Source organism: Balaenoptera borealis, assembly GCF_965194805.1.
Source record: "Balaenoptera borealis genome assembly, chromosome: X".
NCBI classification, from domain to species: domain Eukaryota; kingdom Metazoa; phylum Chordata; class Mammalia; order Artiodactyla; family Balaenopteridae; genus Balaenoptera; species Balaenoptera borealis.
In genome coordinates this window covers 92885932-92903822 of record NC_138881.1, presented here as the reverse complement: position 1 = coordinate 92903822, position 17891 = coordinate 92885932, and the positions used below count along the sequence as shown (strand labels likewise).

Genomic DNA, 17891 nt, shown 5'->3' with positions numbered 1-17891 from the left:
AGCCATTTTTGAGTGTACAGTTAGGTGACAATTATATTCACGATTTTGTACGACCATCACCATTATCTAATTCCAAACAGTATTTTTTTAAAGATGAAAAATAGGAACAAAAAGATAAGAATATTAAGGGATCAGCCCAAGTGATTCCTCATTTGAATAACAGAAGTTCTAGAGAGAGAACAAAAAAAAAAAAAAAGGGATTACAAGAATTCAAGAAAATTTCCCAAAACAGTGTGGATGGGGCTTGTTAAAAAAGCTTTGCTCTAAGTTGATCCCATGTCAGCACTATTCATAATGACCCACAAATTGGAAACAACTATAATGTCCATCAACAGGAGAATGGACAAAGAAATTGTGGTATATCCATACAAGGAAATGCTACATAGAAGTAAAAAGAGTAAACTGCTACATGCAAAGACATGGATAAATTATGTTCACATAATTATGATGTACGAAAGAAGCTATTCACAGTACATTATGATTGTATTTATATGAAGTTCGAGAATAGGCACAACAGACCTATGGTGATAGAATCCAGGGTAATGGTTTTCTCTGAAGAGAGTGGTATTGCCTGGAAAGGGGCATGAAGGAATCTTCTGGCATGTTGAAAATGTCCCATATCTTGTTTACATGAGCATCCTGGGTAGGTAGGGTCAGACATGTCTGGCATGAGCAGGTAAGATTGATAGTGTAGAGGAGAAGTTGAAAGTTGGGTGTATTTGGGTGTGTTGGAGGAGAAGAGGATGAACCAATCAGGTACATCATATTCTGCCCAGCATGTGCTAATCATCAAGCTGTTCAGTCTTTGGAACAAGTGTGTTTAATTAAGGGTGTGGGAGAACCTGAAAGGTTCATCTGATGAGAAGCATCTTTGTGGGCTTGATTGGGAGGAAGTAGACCTAGGCAGCTGTGAAGTAAGGGACACAGACAACTTGGGTGAACTTAAAATACCTGAAGTATGTCAGTATATTTCAGTGTTTGCACCCACTTTCAGTCTCAGTTGGGCTTAGTTTTTGAGAGACATGACATCATGTGCCTAAAGTTCATTTCTTACTCTCTTCCCGCTATTACCACCCTAGATCAGACCTTCACCCCTTTTCACCTAGAAGAGCTATACCGACCTCCTAACTAGTTTCTTGGCAAGTCTTTTCTTTCCATCACTGCCAGTATACGCAGTATACTCCATCTTGTATAGAGATCTGCCAAACTTACCTTCTTAAAATACCACCTTGTTGATGCTGTTCTTATTCAAATCAAAATGTCAGCTTGGTATTCAAGTCCCTGAATCAGAAGATCTCTCTTTACCTGTCTTACCTTAACTCCATTCTCTTTCACTTTTGTGTTCTCCAATCTGCCAAGCTCATCCCTCCAAGTTGTTCTTCACCCTGGCTGCACTTAGGAATCACATGGGAAGGTTAACAGCAATAACAACGACCGAAACCCAAACAAACAAAAAACAGTACCTGTGCCTCGTCCTCTCTCACTGGCCAACAGTGACCTGTTTGCTAGATCTGTAAATTCCTTTATTAACACCTGTCCTTAGGATTAAACTACAAAATAATTCACAGAAGAGAGGGCAGTCTTCACAGGTTACCAAGGAAGGAGGCTCCTGGTTAACTGCTGGTTCCCCTAACCCTCTCCTGTTGATAGGGGATTGATTTTTCTTTTGTGTTGATAGATTAGCTATTTCCTTTGACACTTGAAAACCTGAGAGATTCTGAGAGAATGAGATCTAGAACCAGTTTACTTTCTTGGAAGACACTCCTAAGGGTATCAAGAATCAGAAATGGGCTCTAGTGGTGGGACCGCTTGGCAGTGCTAAACATCAACTTTACCTAATTCATATTTTTGCCTTGGGGCTGTGAGAAATCAATAATAAAAAAAAGTCAAGAGACTCCTAGGGACAAGGGAAAAGAAGAGAGAATACGTTGACCCATCCATGTATCTCTTTAGAGTGACTTTTGAAGCAGAATTATGAAAATGATTCTTTTGAAGTCAGGTGTTTCTTCTTGTGCCCAGCTTTTTCTAGCTCGTGGAGTTATAAGAAGCTCAGAACAAGATATATATATGTATACATATGTATATATTACAGACATGTCCGCACATATTTTCTTCTTTATGGTCAACAGCTCTACCTTAGCTGTATCTTTGACATTCCTTAGGATAAGGCATTCCAATGCCCACGTTCAGTTTGGGATGGTGAATTGTACGCATCAGTATAGGAAAGTAGCAATGTAGCTTCCCAAGAGTGGGAGAGAGACGGAGCCAGAAAGGGAAATCAGGAAGGTTTCCTGCCTAGTGACTGAATCACGAACTATTTGAGCAAGCAATGCACAGAGAAGAGTTAAAATTTGTCAGATTTGCCCCCCAGCCTTCCTGGAGGTTGCATCATTTCTAAACTGGATCTGCATTTCATTAGCCATCAGGATTCTTGATGGTGAGAGAATTAACCTTTCTCAGGGAGTCCCAGTGAAGGAAAGGATGTGGGCTCTTCTGTTTCATTTCAGCAGGAGTCTTTGTTTTCTCTGCAAGACGCCCCTTTGGCTCTCTTTGCTTGTGAATTCTTCCCTTTTGCTCATGATATAAACAATAGCTCTCTCGACCCCATCTCCTGGGGTTGTGGGATATCTTGGTTGGCCTTTGGTTGCGCTCAGAGAAGAAGAACTCCAAACTGGCCTGGAGCTGGATGACCTCATTCTCTTACAGCTTTGGGATTTTCTCTCTGAAGTTTTAAAAGATGGGTTGGGCACTGAACTTTTCTTAGATAGCAAAGCCATTTCCATTTGAAGGCCCTCTTAAGTTCCAATAAGATTTCTTTTGTCTTGAAACATGACACTTAAGAAGTACTTCTGAGCCCTCTCATATGTGGTATTGCTATAGAGGAGACAAAAGATGGTCTTATGCTCTCAGCATACAATGTCAGACTATGGGGGTGAATTAGAAGCTGAACTGTGAGCTGAAGACTCTAAATATGTAGGAATTTGGAAAAGACAGAGATCCTTTTAGGCTTCAGTTGTCTGGGAAGGCTTCCTTGGAGCCTCCAGTCCGAGCCTAGTGCTGAAGAGGCAAGAGTGACTCTTACCAACTTCTAGCTAATAACAAAGAGTGTGTATTCATCTGCAGCAGCTTCCCTTCTGTGCCCATCAGCCTGCAAGGACAAAGTGGGGTGAGGGCAACAGCAATGCCATGGGCCATAGCTTGAGATTCTCAACCAGAGATCTCCCAGAGATGCTAGGTGTGCCTGAGGTATTGATGCCCTCTGCCCTTGTAGTGGCCAGAGCTCCCTGGCAGGCTGCTTTCTTATCCATTTATCCTAGGGGGTCATATATGTTATCTATGTGTGCTATGTGGTGAAAACAATTGGAAAGCACTATTCTAGATATATCCCTCGTCTGAGAAAGCCCTGGTAACACATGGTCACAATGCTTTGTCTTCATGTCTGTAGTTTCAGACAGACTGTCAGCTCTGGGAAGGTAGACAGATTGTGTCTGTCTTGTTCACTGCTATATCTCTAGCGCCTGCCACTGTGCCTGGCACATAGTACATTCTCAGAAAATATTTCATGCAAGTCAAAACCACAATGAGCTACCACCTCACACCTGTTAGGATGGCTATTATCAAGAAGACAAGAAATAACAAGTGCTGGAGAGGGTGTGGAGAAAAGGGAACCCGCGTGCACTGTTGGGTGGGAATGTTAATTGGTGCAGCCAGTGTGGAAAACAGTATGGGGGTTGCTCAAAAAATTAAAAATAGAACTACCATGTGATCAAGCAATTCCACTTCTGGGTGTTTATCTGAAGAAAATGAAAACATTGACTTGAAAAGATATATGCACCCCCATGTTCACTGCAGTATTATTTACGATAACCAAGATATGGAAACAACCTAAATGTCCATTAATGGATGAATGAATAAAGAAAACGTGGTGTATATATACAATGGAATAGGTGAAATAAGTCAGACAGAGAAAGACAAATACTGCATGATCTCACTTATATGTGGAATCTAACATTAAAAAAAAAAGCAAGCTCATAGATACAGAAAACATTGGTAGTTGCTGGGAGGTGTGTGGGAGAAAAGGGTGAAGGGGGTCAAAAGTCCAAACTTCCAGTTATAAAATAAATAAGTCCTGGGCATGTAATGTACAGCATGGTAACTATAGTTAATAACACTGTACTGCATATTTGTAAGTTGCTAAGGGAGTAGATCTTAAAAGTTCTCATCACAAGAAAAAAATTTTTAACTCTGTATGGTGACGGATGTTAACTGGCCTTATTGTGGTGATCATTTCACAATATATACAAATATTGAAGCATTATGTTGTACGCTTATAACTAATTAATGTTATAGGTCAATTATAACTTAATTTAAAAAAGAAAATATTTCATGAATGAATGAACAAATGAGAAAGTCTAGACCTTGAAGGATGAGTAAAACTTGGACAATGTGGAAGGGTTAAGCGTTGGCAGGGAAAAACAGTATGAACAGAATCAGATGTGGTCATGGCGTGTGCCAGGCAAAATTTCGAGAGCAGCTGAGGGGCCCAGAATTATTCATGTTTTGAGGCAGTGGGAAATGAGCATGCTCCATCATGCCTATTGAACATAATGTTGGATGAATAAAGAGCCACTGAAGCATTATTGCCCCCAAACAAAGTCAAAATTAAAACAAACACGTGGTAGTTGACACAACTGGTCTTGATTTTTCTCTTAGCATCTAATTTCAAGTCAAACTTTGCCTACCCACTGTGGGAACCAATTTCTCACTTGGTCTGGGTCCCGATTCCAATAATTCCTAAATGTTCCCACATCATCTTCCAGCTCAGAGGCCCTCACTGAAACCCCTGGCACCCCCGAGGCAAAGATGCTGTGCCGTCCCTCGTGATGCAGGGGTGAGGGGAGGTGAACGCTGTTGTTTTCCTTATTCATACGTTGCGGATATTGCTTTCCACGTGGAGAAAGGGTCCGAATGGCTACTTCCTATTCAAAACATCTCAGATGTCAAATCCGCGGGGACGTCTTCTCTGAGCTCTCCGAGGTTGAGTTAAATGCCTCTCTTCTGGGCCTCACAGCACCGTATGCTTATTGTTAATAATGAAGTAACCACTGCTGACATTTTTGAACATTTAATATATTCAAGGCACTCTGCTAAGTGCTTTCCCAGCATTATCTTATTCAGTTCTTGCCACAAAATCCTACAGGGAGCGCTTTCTATTATTATTTCCATTTTACAGAAGAGGAAACCGGAGCACAGAGAAGTTAAGTGACTTTGCTCGAGGTAACACAGCTGGTAGGTAGCCAAGCCAGAACGAAAATGCAGGTTTGTCTTATTTGCCTCTAATAGGGCCTTTACCACATGGCGCTGTAAGGGTCTGGGTAGCCCCCCCGCCCCCTAGAGTTTTAGCTCCATTACGTCCGGAAGCAAGTCTCTTCTGGATCCCCGGCTTCTAACGCAGGGCGTGGCACAGAAAAGGGCAACAAACGTGGGAGCAGAAAAACGAAGAAAAACAAAAACGCAAGGCTTCCACCAGATGGCGATGTGGGAGTCCAAGAGAAAAGTGCCCTCCGGCTTCTTCCTTTCCCATTCCTTTCCCACAGAATACCCCAAGTCTTCACATTGTTTTCCAGAGAAGACTGAGTGGGCGGGAGAAACATTTTTCATGATAACGTTTAGGTATGAATTGACACAAATTTGACAATTTAATTTATGACCTTATGTTTTGGCCCCAAAGGGAAGGTTGACCTTACTCCACCCTCTTATATTCACGGGCTTCTTTCAAAGATCTCAAAGTGATTTTCAGACTCTTGTCATACACTAAAAAGCTAGAAATAAAATCCGAATTGCCCAAAGCATTGAAGGAGGCTGTGCACTGGAGTGGAAAGATTTCCTGACTGGGAGGCAGGAGACTTGGATTCTGATGGCTCTGCCATTAACTAATAGGGGACTTCAGGCAAGTCCTTTCTCCTCTCTGGACCTTCGTATCCTCAGCTGAAAAATAAGGGGGTTAGATGAGGGAACATAGAAGCTCTTTTTTTTTCCTGCTAGCCTCTGGACAAAGGACCTTAGGCAGCAGCATTATAGCATGATGGTAATAGATTACGGACTCTGGTTCAAGCCTCGACCACCTACAAGCTATGTGACTTTGAGCAAGTTAACCTCTCTGGGCCTCAGTTTCCTCATCTGTATAATGGGGTTCCTGTAAGGATTAAGTGAGATAATGCATATAAAGTACTTAACACAATGCTCGGCACACATAAGCTTTCAGGAAAAGCTATTATCTCATAGAGTTGACTCACATTTTAGCAACTCCATCTAGAGTTTGGCTATGCATTTATTAGTCAGGAAAATGGGGGGGAGCTTTAAGTAATAAACCACAAACAATCAGGGTTGGCCCTATCATAAGAGTAAACGCATGTCATGTGTACAAGACAAAGTTAAGTGTGCGATTGAAGCAAAGAGCTGCAAAAGTAACCACAAACAAATGGAATCCTCATACATTACTGGTGGGAGTATAGAAAAATACAACCACTTTGGGAAAAGGTCTGGCAGTTTCTTATAAAACTAAACTACATCTTCCCTGTGACCCAGCATTTCTCCTCCTAGATATTTACCCAAGAAAAAGGAAAACATATGTTTACAAAAAGATTTGTTTGAGAACATTCATAGCAACTTTACTTTTAATAGACAGAAACTGGAAACAACCCAAGTGTCCATCAGTAGGAGAATGGATAATGGATAAATGGATAATCAATAAACAAACTGGTATTGTCATACAATGGAGTACTACTCAGCAGTAAAAAGGAACAAACTACAGGTACATGCGACAACGTGGATGATTCTCAAAAACATCAGGCTGAGTAAAAGAAGTCTTATACAAAAGACTTCATACTATATGATTTCATATATATGAAGTTCTGTAACAGGCAAAACTCATCAATGATGGAAAAAAATCAAAGCAGTGGTTGCCTCTAGTGGTGAAGGGAGGGGATCGCCTGGGAAGGGGCAAGAGGAAACTTTCTTGAGTGGTGGTAATGTTCTACATCTTAGTAGGGGGATAAGTTACGCAGTCACATTTGTCAAAACTCAGCAAATATACAATTAATGTTTGTGTATTTCATCGAACATATATGTTACTTCAAAAGGAAAACAAAAGAATAATAAACAAATATTGAACTCTAGTTAAGGATGGGTATGTGGAAGGTGCTTAAGGGTGAAGTGTACTGATGTCTGCAACTTCAAAAAGAAAAGACGCTGGATAGACAGACAGATGGATAGGTGAGGGATGGATAAAGCCAGTATCAGAAAACATTAGCGGTAGAATCTGGCTAGTAACAAGGCACCACTGGAAAATTCTTTCAACTCCGCTGTATGTTTGAAATTTGCATAAATTTTTGGAAAAAAATGTATCCACAAAGTTCCATATCCTGAATGGAGCCAATTTTTTTTCAAACTTAAAAGCCTTCGTTGGAGGAAGGCAGACCTCAAACCCAGGTAAATATTTCCTGATCAGCTACTATAATGCCAGGCACTGTTCCAGGCTAGGTGAGGAATACGAAGAGGAAGAATACGGCCCTTGCCCTCAAAAGGATTGTTGGGGCCATCTGACAAGCACACATATCACTGTTATCCTATGCTGTCGAGTTGCTAAGGACAGTGAGATTTCATCTAGTTGAAAGAGTGTCTTAAAAGTTCTCCCCACAAAAAAGAAATGATCATTATGTGAAGTGATATAGGCATTAGCTAACGCTACGGTGGTAATCATATTGCAATACACATGTACCAAATCAACACATTTGACACCTCAAATTTACACAGTGTTACATGTCAATTATATCTGAATAAAAAATAATTTGTAAAAAAAAAGAAAAGGTTTCTGGTATTGGAGACATGTGGGTAGTTATTGCTGCAAGTATGATTGGAAGGTGTCTTCAAGCCAGAGCACAGAGAGTCTTGAAGTCCACACTAAGGTGATAATTTGTCAATCCGATGGGGCACATTCAAGAATTTTGAGTCAACAAGTGGCATCCTTAGAAAATTGCTGGGAGAAGGGGGCAGCTGCAGTAGATATCATTGCTTTAGAGGAGTCAGCAGGTGAGGGATCTTTTCACGTACCTGCTATGAACATAGGGAGAAGTGGAGGCATCCACAGGGAGGAAGGGGGTTCAGAAAGACCTGGGACAGCTCTGAAGTCCAAGGAGATGAGATCTTGGTTTCATCTTCTGGGAAACGGGAAGCTATTTGGTCTATGCCCCTCTCCTACCTCTTTGCCCCATGATGTTGTGCGTCTGTAAGGCTATACTGGTTGTTTACAGCCAGCATCTATTCTGATTGTTTGCTAGTCCATTCTGATTGGTCAGTGTCCAAGACATAAGGCTGTTAGATAGATTTTTTTAAATTAATTAATTAATTTATTTATTTATTTTTGGCTGCATTGGGTCTTCGTTGCAGCACACGGGCTTTCTCTAGTTGCAGCGAGCGGGGGCTACTCTTCGATGTGGTGCATGGGCTTCTCACTGTGGTGGCTTCTCTTGTTGGGGAGCACGGGCTCTAGGCGCATGGGCTTCAGTAGTTGTGGCACATGGGCTCAGTAGTTGTGGCTCACGGGCTCAGTAGTTGTGGCGCATGGGCTTAGTTGCTCCGCAGCATGTGAGATCTTCCTGGACCAGGGCTCGAACCCATGTCCCCTGACCTGGCAGGCAGATTCTTAACCACTGCGCCACCAGGGAAGTCCCTGTTAAATAGTTTTAATATCAACCCTACCCACCTCATAGGGTTGCTGTAAGGTTAATTAATAGCACATGCTAGGCATTTGATAAATGAGATCAGGGACTATATTTAATGCTCCAGTATGTGGCCTGATATAGGGTGACCCCAGCACAAGCCCAGCAAGACCGCCAAGAAATCTCTAAGGTAGGCACTCGAAGCCCCTGGGGTCCATTCCAACCCATAAATATCGATCTTTATCAAACCCCAGTCCCCCCACCCCAAATATAGCATATATTCCCATGAAGCAACTGAGAAGCCCCAGTTGGACCCAGGAACTGTCCCATTTATTCTCCTCCCTCTTTTGAATAAAAAGGGATCTTCCTTTTTTGAACAAGGCTTTGGACTCTAGTACTTGGATCCAGAGTCAAAATTCTCTCCAAATCAGAATTCTCGCTGGATTTCATGCCCACTGCTCATCCCACTCCAGATCCTGGCACTCCCTGCTTTTCCCCAGTTCACAAAGAAGTGGCTGTAAGCCATCAAAGCCACAGACAGTTCACCAGTGTGACTTGTTCACTGATGTGTCTCCAGGACCCAGCACAGTGCCTTGCACAGTGTAACATGCAACAAGTATTTGTGGAATAAATGAATGGATGAATGAGTGATCCTTTCTGGGTCTGTAGTTGGTGCTTCACGAAGACTTTTTTCCTCCCCTCCCTCAGAGCCCATTGTGGCTTTGCCAACCTCCTGGACTCCAACAGTGCTTACCATCTGTGCCCGTCCTTTGGCAACTAGCCAAACCCAACTCAGTTCAATTCAACCAACTTCCATGGAGCTGTACTATTGGCAGGAAGCATTCACAGTCTCAAGGAATGGTGAAAGCATTTCCTAGCCCATGGCGCCTCCATTGTACTTTTAAAACAACCTTGGCATGGAACAGAACCTTTTCCAAGACTTTTTGAAAGTCTAAAATACATGATTATAAATTACTTCCCTTTGTCAACACACTTGATTACCGTTCAGGAAATAAGTGAGTTCGGGACAAGAGATCAACAGATGATGATGGGACAGGTATAGGACAGGTGTAGAGGGGCTGGAAGTCTGGGGAGGAATGAGACTCAGTCCTTGTCTGATGGATTCGGACTTTCATTAAGTGTGGGGAGGAAAAGGGGGTTGGCATCTCAGCCATTCAGGGCTGGGATTGAAGGGATGTCCAGCAGCTCCTTGAGTGAAAAGAAAGCCAGAGTCTCCCACACACACACCTGTTGTTTTTTTCTGAGGGTTGGGCCTTTTTAAATTTTATGACTAGTCTCCATTCCTGTTTCCACCCCCTTCTATACATCTCTTGCTCCCTAAGGCAGTCTTCTGTAAATTTCTAATTTGCTTTCTCTCTGGTAATTATTTCTTTTAATGGAATTAGAATTGGCCTTGTATGTGTTCATTAAGACATTATCTTTAATAGCGAGAACCTGGAAATTAATCAGAAATCTTCCAATAAGAGCTAATTTAAATACATAATAGCAGATCCATAGTCTGGAATACTGTATAGGTAGTAAAATGATGTTGTAAAAAATAGTAATTGACATGGGGAAAAATTCCCAGTATCTTGTTAAGTGAAAAAATAGGCTACAAAACAATGATGTATAGTGCCTGTGTGTGTGTGTGTGTGTGTGTGTGTGTCCATATGCCACCCATGTGCGCTATTGTTGACTTTTCTTATTGGTGTTTTTCTGTGTTTTCCAAATTTTCTGCAATGAATGCTGCAGTCTGAATTGGGGCGCTATCAGGAGGGGTGCATTGTAGGGGCTCTGAGAGCACAAATAAGGGGAATCAAGCAAGACTTCCTTTTGTGAGTGTATTTTGAGGAAGGTGAAAGGCACAGAGTATTGGAGAGGAACTCGAGGAATATGCTGTTTTTCAAGTGCAAAGGAAGAAGGCGGTGTCTCCTGGTGGTGAGGACTTCAGGTCCACCAAAGAAGATTGGGCTCCATTAAAGAAGCAGTGGGGAGCAACTCTGGGTCTCTGAACACAGGGGTGAGTGGATGGAAGTGGTGTTGGCAGAGGATTATTCCAGCCATAGCGGGGTGGACGGGGCTGTAGGCAGGGTGATCTGCCAGGAGACTCTCAGTTTGCATATTTGACCTGAGGTAACGAGAGCTTGGATTAAGCTTGTGGCAATAAAACCAGAAAGGAAGGAGCGGATGGATTTGAGAGATGTTACCAAGAAAGAATCAGAGCTAGAGATTCAAATTTGGCTAAATATATGCCAGGTGGTAGGTGAAAGCCTGTAAGGAGACACTTTCCAAGGAAATGGATGTTAAGAGAGAATAGCTGAGGATTGAGTCTTCGGGAATTCCAACAGTTAATGGGAGGAGGAAAGAAGAGGAGCCAGCAAAGGAGACAGAGAGTGATGCATCAGAGAGATAAGAAGAGAAACTTGAGAACGCAAGGCCATGAGAGCCAAGGGTAGGACAGGAAGGTGTGGGTGGTTGATGGTATCAAATTCATCCTTGAGGTCAAAGATGCAGACTGAGCAGAGACCCTTAAATTTGGCTGGGAGGCCGCTGGTGAACTTACTTACAGGGAGTGGTTTGGGCAGAAAGCGCTGGACTCTAGAAGGTTCCAGGGAAGGGAGTGGTGGGGAAATGGAGGCAGCCCATGTGACAAGAGTCACGTGTTATGACATAGAACAAGGTCAAACTTTATTATTCTAGTTTTGCTGCTTCGCCATTTGAATCTACTGGTTCATAAGGCTGCTGAAAGTACAATACACGTTTAAATGATTGTTTTTATGCTACAGTGAAGGGGCTTCTTCCTCCCACTGCCCCAAACAAAAAAAAAAACCCTAGAGATCCTGGGCATGTTTTAACAGATCAGGGGAGTCTTTTAGCTTAACAGTCCTGTCGCTAGGTTGGTACTGCTTTGAGAATTGCCTAGCTGTGTCCTCTGTCGTTAGTCACGCCAACTCCCTTGAACAATTCTTCCCTGAGCCCCTCTGAGGCTAGGACATTGAGGCAAGGTGATTAGGAGGGAGCCATTGGTCAGGGGCACGTGGAATGTCTCTAAGATGTATGCAGAGGCTGTTAAGCAAGGCTCTGTTTGAGACCCTGGATATAGTTTGGTGCCAACCTCACTCCAACACACAGAAGGCTACAGCCCGGAGTGGACAGAGGACTGAAGGGTGACTGAAGCAGAGGCATCAGAAAACCTTCTTTTTTTAACCCATGGTCCCTGAAGATTGAATGGTCCCTGGACCGGATGGTCTTGAACAGGCACCTTGGTTTGCAAGGGATACATAAAGGCATATAGCTTTGTTTCATTCCTTCTGTTCTTACTTGGCAATCATATACAACCCGACCTGACCAGCACTACTTCATTTTTTTTTTTCCTACTCGCTGTCTAGAAATCAATGCTTTGAGCACTTTCCCTTTGTGAATCCCAGTCTGTTTCCAGTTTGACATACTATGGATTTATTTCTGTCTTAGTGACTTGTTTTCCCCTAAAGGAAGATACCCTCTGAGAAAAAAATGGCTGCCTCATGAGCCAGCAGGGCCTAGACCTGTTCCCAAGCCCCAGAGAGGCACAGAGCTGAGTATCTGGCTAATTGGATGTGGAGGTAAGCATATTCTCTAGAACTGGCACTTTTCAGATCCCGAGACGTCTAGGGAGTGTAGCCAAAGGGCCATTTAAATGTCCCTGCTCCTTTTAATGGAAGAACTTGGTTGCATTTCTGGGAAGATGGCTTGCCGCCCACGGGAAACAGGGTCATATCATGGATGGTACACTCACACGCTAAGATGTGGAGGCCCCTCTAAAAATGTGATAGGAAATCAGAGCAGGGGTGCTTCCCAGGAGGCTGGTATAATATCAGAAACCTCTTTTGGAAGCCCCGGGCGTCCTACTCCACTTCAGTCACCAAATTTGTCCTGAGCATCTTCTGAATAAGATGCTCACCTCGGTCCAGGGGAAGCAGTGAGGGCTGGAAAGATAGACCAGGCTTCTTGTCTGTGGGAGTAGTCACCCGCCCTGAGATGTGGACCCGCGGTCTAGGCTGCCACGTTTCGTGAGTGCTGATGGAACCCCGGTGCAGGGCCCGCCTCGTGGGGGCCAGATGCTGTATCTGGGCCAAAGCTGGGCCTGCAGGGCAGGTGGCCAGAACGTGGAAGGAATTCTCTTCTGCAGCCCGGGGTCCACGCTTGGCCCCAGCGAGCCACCCTGCCAGCCTCTGCCGCCCGGGGCCCCGCGCATTCCGCGCGCCCCCGCCCCCTCCGCCCCTCTCCCGGCCTCGCCCCCTCCCGCGTCCCCTTCTCCTCCCCCCCACCAGCTGTCCCCTTTCCCCGGGGCGGCGAGACAGCCGGAGCCTGGGAAGAGGCGGCCTCGGGCCGAGGGGGCGTGGTGGGGAAGGGGAGGAGGCGCCGGGGTGAGGGGATAAGGAGGCCCGGGCGGCGGGGTCCCCCAGCCACTGCGTCGCCCGCCCGGGAGCCGGGTGCAGCCGCCGCCGCTCGCCCGCATCCCCTCGGCCCGGCCCGGGGGCAAGGTCAGCAGCGATCTGGAGCCGCCGTGTCACTCCCCGACAGCTATGAACTGCAGCGAGAGCCAGCGGCTGCGGACCCTGCTGAGCCGCCTGCTGCTGGAGCTGCACCACCGGGGCAACGCCAGCGGCCTGGGCGCCGGCCCCGGCCCGAGCATGGGCATGGGGGTCGTGCCCGACCCCTTCGTGGGCCGCGAGGTGACCAGCGCCAAGGGCAACGACGCCTATCTCTACATCCTGCTCATCATGATCTTCTACGCCTGTCTGGCCGGAGGCCTCATCCTGGCCTACACCCGCTCCCGCAAGCTCGTCGAGGCCAAGGACGAGCCGTCCCAGGCTTGCGCCCAGCACGAGTGGCTCCCGGGCGGCGCCCCGGCCGCCGCAGACGCTGAGACAGCCGCCGGATCGCCCGCCGAGGACCGCCGCCAGCTCGCCCCCGCCGGGCTGCCCGCCCCGGCCCTCGCCCGGGGCGCCGAGGGGGTCTAGAACCGCCGCCCCAGCTCGCAGGCTCGCCCGCGCCCTCCTCAGCTCGCTCCTCCCTGGGCGCGGCACCCGCCTGCCTTGCCGCCTTTTCCTCTCCTCCCCTTCCAGGGCTCTCCTCACCTGAGGCCCGGACAACGTTGAGAGGCCAGGAGACCTTGTCTGGAAGGCCCTGGAAGAAGCACCACCCTACCCGCTCCGGGCCAGCCTCTCCCTCCTCTCCCCCGCCTCCCCCAGACCCCGCACAACCCACTGCACTAAACTGCCTCTGCTCTCTTGTCTTCAGACGGCCCTGACAGCACGCTCCAGCCCTCTGGGAACTGAATCCAACACGTCCAACACTTGGCATTGAACTGAAGCAATGAAGTCTATCCGAACTCTGGGCCGTCTAACTGGCAGCTGTTCCGGGGGCTGCCAGGGACTGCTCACTCTGCAGAGCCAACGGGCTTGCCATCACTGCCAGGCCGGCTGGGGCAGCTCCAGCTTCCTGTTGCCTTAGGGACAGAGACAAAGAAAATGAAGAGAACTCAGACATCTTTTCCCTCCCTCCTCCGTCAGCAGGGAGCTAGCAGGACACCAGGACCAGTCTGTGGCATAGAATGGACTTAATGGGACTGGAGGGGGATGGGGGGCTCAGAGGGTGGGGAAGACCTATTACCCCCAACTGTATGGTTTTCTTGCATCCAGTTGTCGTCCTGAAGGTAACTTGCCTAATTTTGAGTAGCTCTGCCATCTTTTGCCATGGGGAACCATTGCTGGGCGTATCACCCTAATACTTCCCAATGCCTCTCCTATATCGATTCAGTTGTCATGGCAGCTGTCTGCTTCATCCATGGAACATGAGGCTCAGTCGTCTCCTGCTCTGTAACCTGGGGAATGTCAGAGGCAGGTAATAAAGGTCGTTTAAACAATAACCTGAGACTCTTTTCTCAAAGATCCCAGCCTTGAGACCCAGTACTATATAGAGAAGGAACCCTTTTTGCTTTTGGAAATAATGTTTAGATTGGGGAGTTGGGTTGTTTTGTTACCTATATCTATATATCCAGTTCCAATGCAACAGATATCACTGTGCGTGAAGAAAAGGGTTTATGTATGGCTAAATGGGTTGTTTTTTCAAGTGTTTCCAAGTTATAACTACTTTCTTACTTCTCCACTCCTTTCCCCTTAATTCTGAAGCGCTTTCAAATATCACAATGCTAAATAAGGATTTCCCACTTACCTCTTGCAGTTTTTCAGGATACACTTTAAATTAAAACAACCTCTCACACCCATCACTATTAGCTATTATCAAAGTTAATTTTTAGAAGCCACCTTCATAACTCTCTCAAAGAAGCGGCTTATTAAAAGAGAAAAAGCCACCAAAGAGTGTAAATCTTAAGTCAGAGAGGAGACGCTTGAACTAAGCTGTCTTAACCAATGATGGGTAAATTTAGAGGTGTATGCTTATTGATTTATTCTCCTTCTTTGAAGGTCATCAGAAACTTGCCTGCTTAGGGCTTAAATCTGATGGTGGCTGTTTGGGCCTCATCAAACACACATAAAATCACCTCTTAGCGTTAAGCCAACTTGCTTCAAGACAACTGGTTTCTCAGTAATAGCAGGACAAAGATATTATGGGTTACTTAAAATGCACTGATAATACAGAAGCCTCATTCAAGGCATTGGTTTTGACCTTGCAGCCCATATGGTATTTTACTGGAGCTATTAATAAGTTAAATGAACTTACTTTCATTCCCAGGATTCACCCCTTGAAGATATACTGGCCTTACCCCATTGGCTCCTCTCCAGTCCTAGTTCCAGCCCTAAGGTCGACCCCTTTCCTTGCAGGTGTGGGCCAGGGATTGGGCAGTGGTCCAAGATAACGAGACGAAGAGAGGTGATGCTGTGAGAGCCATCTCAGGGCCAGGCAGGGAGGCCTGAGTGGGATGCGGAGGGAGGGCACAGATACCCAGCCATGCCAGGGGCATGTGGGGGAGGGCAGGCCTCAGCCTTGAATTTCTGGTACAACAATGTCCCTCATTGATCTGGCATAACTGGGGACACGAGGTTGTTTGATAATGAAGCATCCTCACTGCTTTAGGTGTTGAAATTTTGTAAGCATCTGTACTATTTTTCATAGACATTAAAAAATATATATTGCCCAAAAAAAGGCAGCTGGGAGCAGTTGGGATAATGCCCATAATAAGCATGAACGTGCCAGCTGTGGGAAACAAATCCCACTGCCAAAATATTCCTGCTTTTAAACACATTTTAACCTTTTTTATGATGATGACGTTCCTCATTAAGCACATGTAGTGAGAGTAGCCACAGAGTTTTCCCAGTGAGAAAAGTGAGCTGGTCTGGGGAGAGCGATTTGCTCGACTGCCCACTTTCCCCAAACACTTTCAGGGTTGCAACTGTGTCCCAGATAATGAAGTTTCCCAGAAGTTTGGACACTTGACTCTCTACCAACCAGTGTGGGTGTCAACAGCATTGAAGTGATCACACTGTGGTCAGCAAGAGATAGAAGAAAGAAAAACTAGAGGCCTGGCCAGCCTGCAGTTTTAATAATGTGTTCCTGAATAGCGCGAGCTGACAGTACAAACTGGGAAATTTTTAGCCTTCTCCTTAATGTGATTCTAATCAATTAGAGTGAATTTTTTCCAACTCCCTCCCCCAGCAGTCTATTTCTTCTGTGTAAGCAGGTCCCGTTTCAGTTCAGGTTCAGATCTTTGCTCCATAATAGTAACGAAGAAGATGACCCGCGCTTCCTTACTTGTAACTTGAGGCTTTCAACCAAGTGGGGCTAGGAGATGTTTTGAGTTCCAATGTCTGGAAGTGCTCATCGACGGTGCAAAAATAAACAGAAGCTTTTCTCCCACTACAGACATAATTCTGTGCTGTCGAGTCACTTTCCTAGAGGGATATAAATGGGGTCTTTCATTTGTTTGTAGCTACCATCTCCTTTTCAATTTGTCATATCCTTTAGAAACCAAAGATCTGCACATGATTTGTATTAACAAAGAGAAAAGGGAACGGGCTGCTTTCCAAACAGTCTTGCCTGGTGGCTAAAGCAAGTGCACTGTGGTGTCGTGGAGAGAGCATAAGACGAGAATCAGGAGAACTGGGGTCCAGCCTTGGCTTTGCCACTTAACAAGCTTTGTTTCTCAGGGTGAGCTGCTTAACCTCTCTGGGCCTGTCTCCACAGCTGTGGGAATCTGAGGATCAAGCGAGATAACATATGGGAAAGGAGAAGTACAGCAGCTATAGAAGTATAAGGTGTTACATTTATATTTTCCTTTTCCTTCCTTGGGAGAGTGCCCTTGGGCAGTGCAGGGAAAGTGGGGAAGAGAAAATTCTCTACTGCATAGTCTACTCTTATTTTATAAAGAAGAGGATTGCAGTGACTTGGCCACTAGCTCCCAGATTTCTGAGCCTTTTCCCCCCATTCTCAGAATCTTGGATGACTAGGAATCTGTGCATAACTGTCTCACCATCCTACTCTGCTCCCCTTTACCTGTAGGCTTGCAAGTGCCCTTTTAAAAAAAAAGAATACATACTGTACTTTCAGGGCTCCACCAGAACTGATGTCTAGACACTGAAGACACGGGTCAGGGATTGAGAGAGGGCATAAGAGAAGAGAATGAAGGGAAAGAATCACAGGCTGTGGGCTTCATGAGAGAGGTAGGAAGAAGGGCATCTAGAATGTTCTGTGAAGGAGCATGAACGAGGACCCCCAAGGGTGAATAGATTAGATCGGTCAATAGCCAAGCCTAGATGAACTTGAACCACCCATCAGAATGGCTTTGAGAGAAGAAGTTGGTTGGAAAGTCGCTTCACAGCCCCTTTTGTTACTTAACCTACACTACAGCCTATCCAGGAAGACAAACGATGTGACTAAGGCAACTCTTTTTTTCTCTGCTAGATCTCAGAGCATGGGACCAGGTGACCCCACCAGTCCCTCATCAGATGTGTTTTTTTTTAATTGAACGAAAGATTCTTTCAACTCTATAGTGCTTTACAATTTTCAAAAGTTTCACACACATGATTTCATATAATCCCATAATAAGCCCCTTTTTCCCCCACCCCTATACTGCCCCTCCCCCCTTCCCTCTCCCCACTGGTAATCACTAGTTTGTTCTCTATATCTGCCAGTCTCATCAGAGAAATGCAAATCAAAATAACAATGAGATAT

General features: G+C 45.4%; 1 protein-coding gene and 1 long non-coding RNA gene across 2 annotated transcripts in view; both read left to right on the top strand.

Annotated features, from left to right (window-relative positions):
• LOC309620846 overlaps positions 1–17891 on the top strand; it is a 589684-nt gene that overhangs the window by 308778 nt on the left and 263015 nt on the right. The window lies entirely within an intron of this gene.
• Positions 13148–14631, top strand: KCNE5 (potassium voltage-gated channel subfamily E regulatory subunit 5). The gene has a single exon (XM_082377607.1). The coding sequence runs from the start codon at positions 13286–13288 to the stop codon at positions 13721–13723; it is 438 nt and encodes a 145-aa protein (XP_082233733.1). The 5' UTR covers positions 13148–13285; the 3' UTR covers positions 13724–14631.

Coding starts and splice junctions, on each gene's coding strand:
- KCNE5 (XM_082377607.1), top strand. CDS start 13,286: ATGAACTGCAGCGAGAGCCAGCGGCTGCGGACCCTGCTGAGCCGCCTG.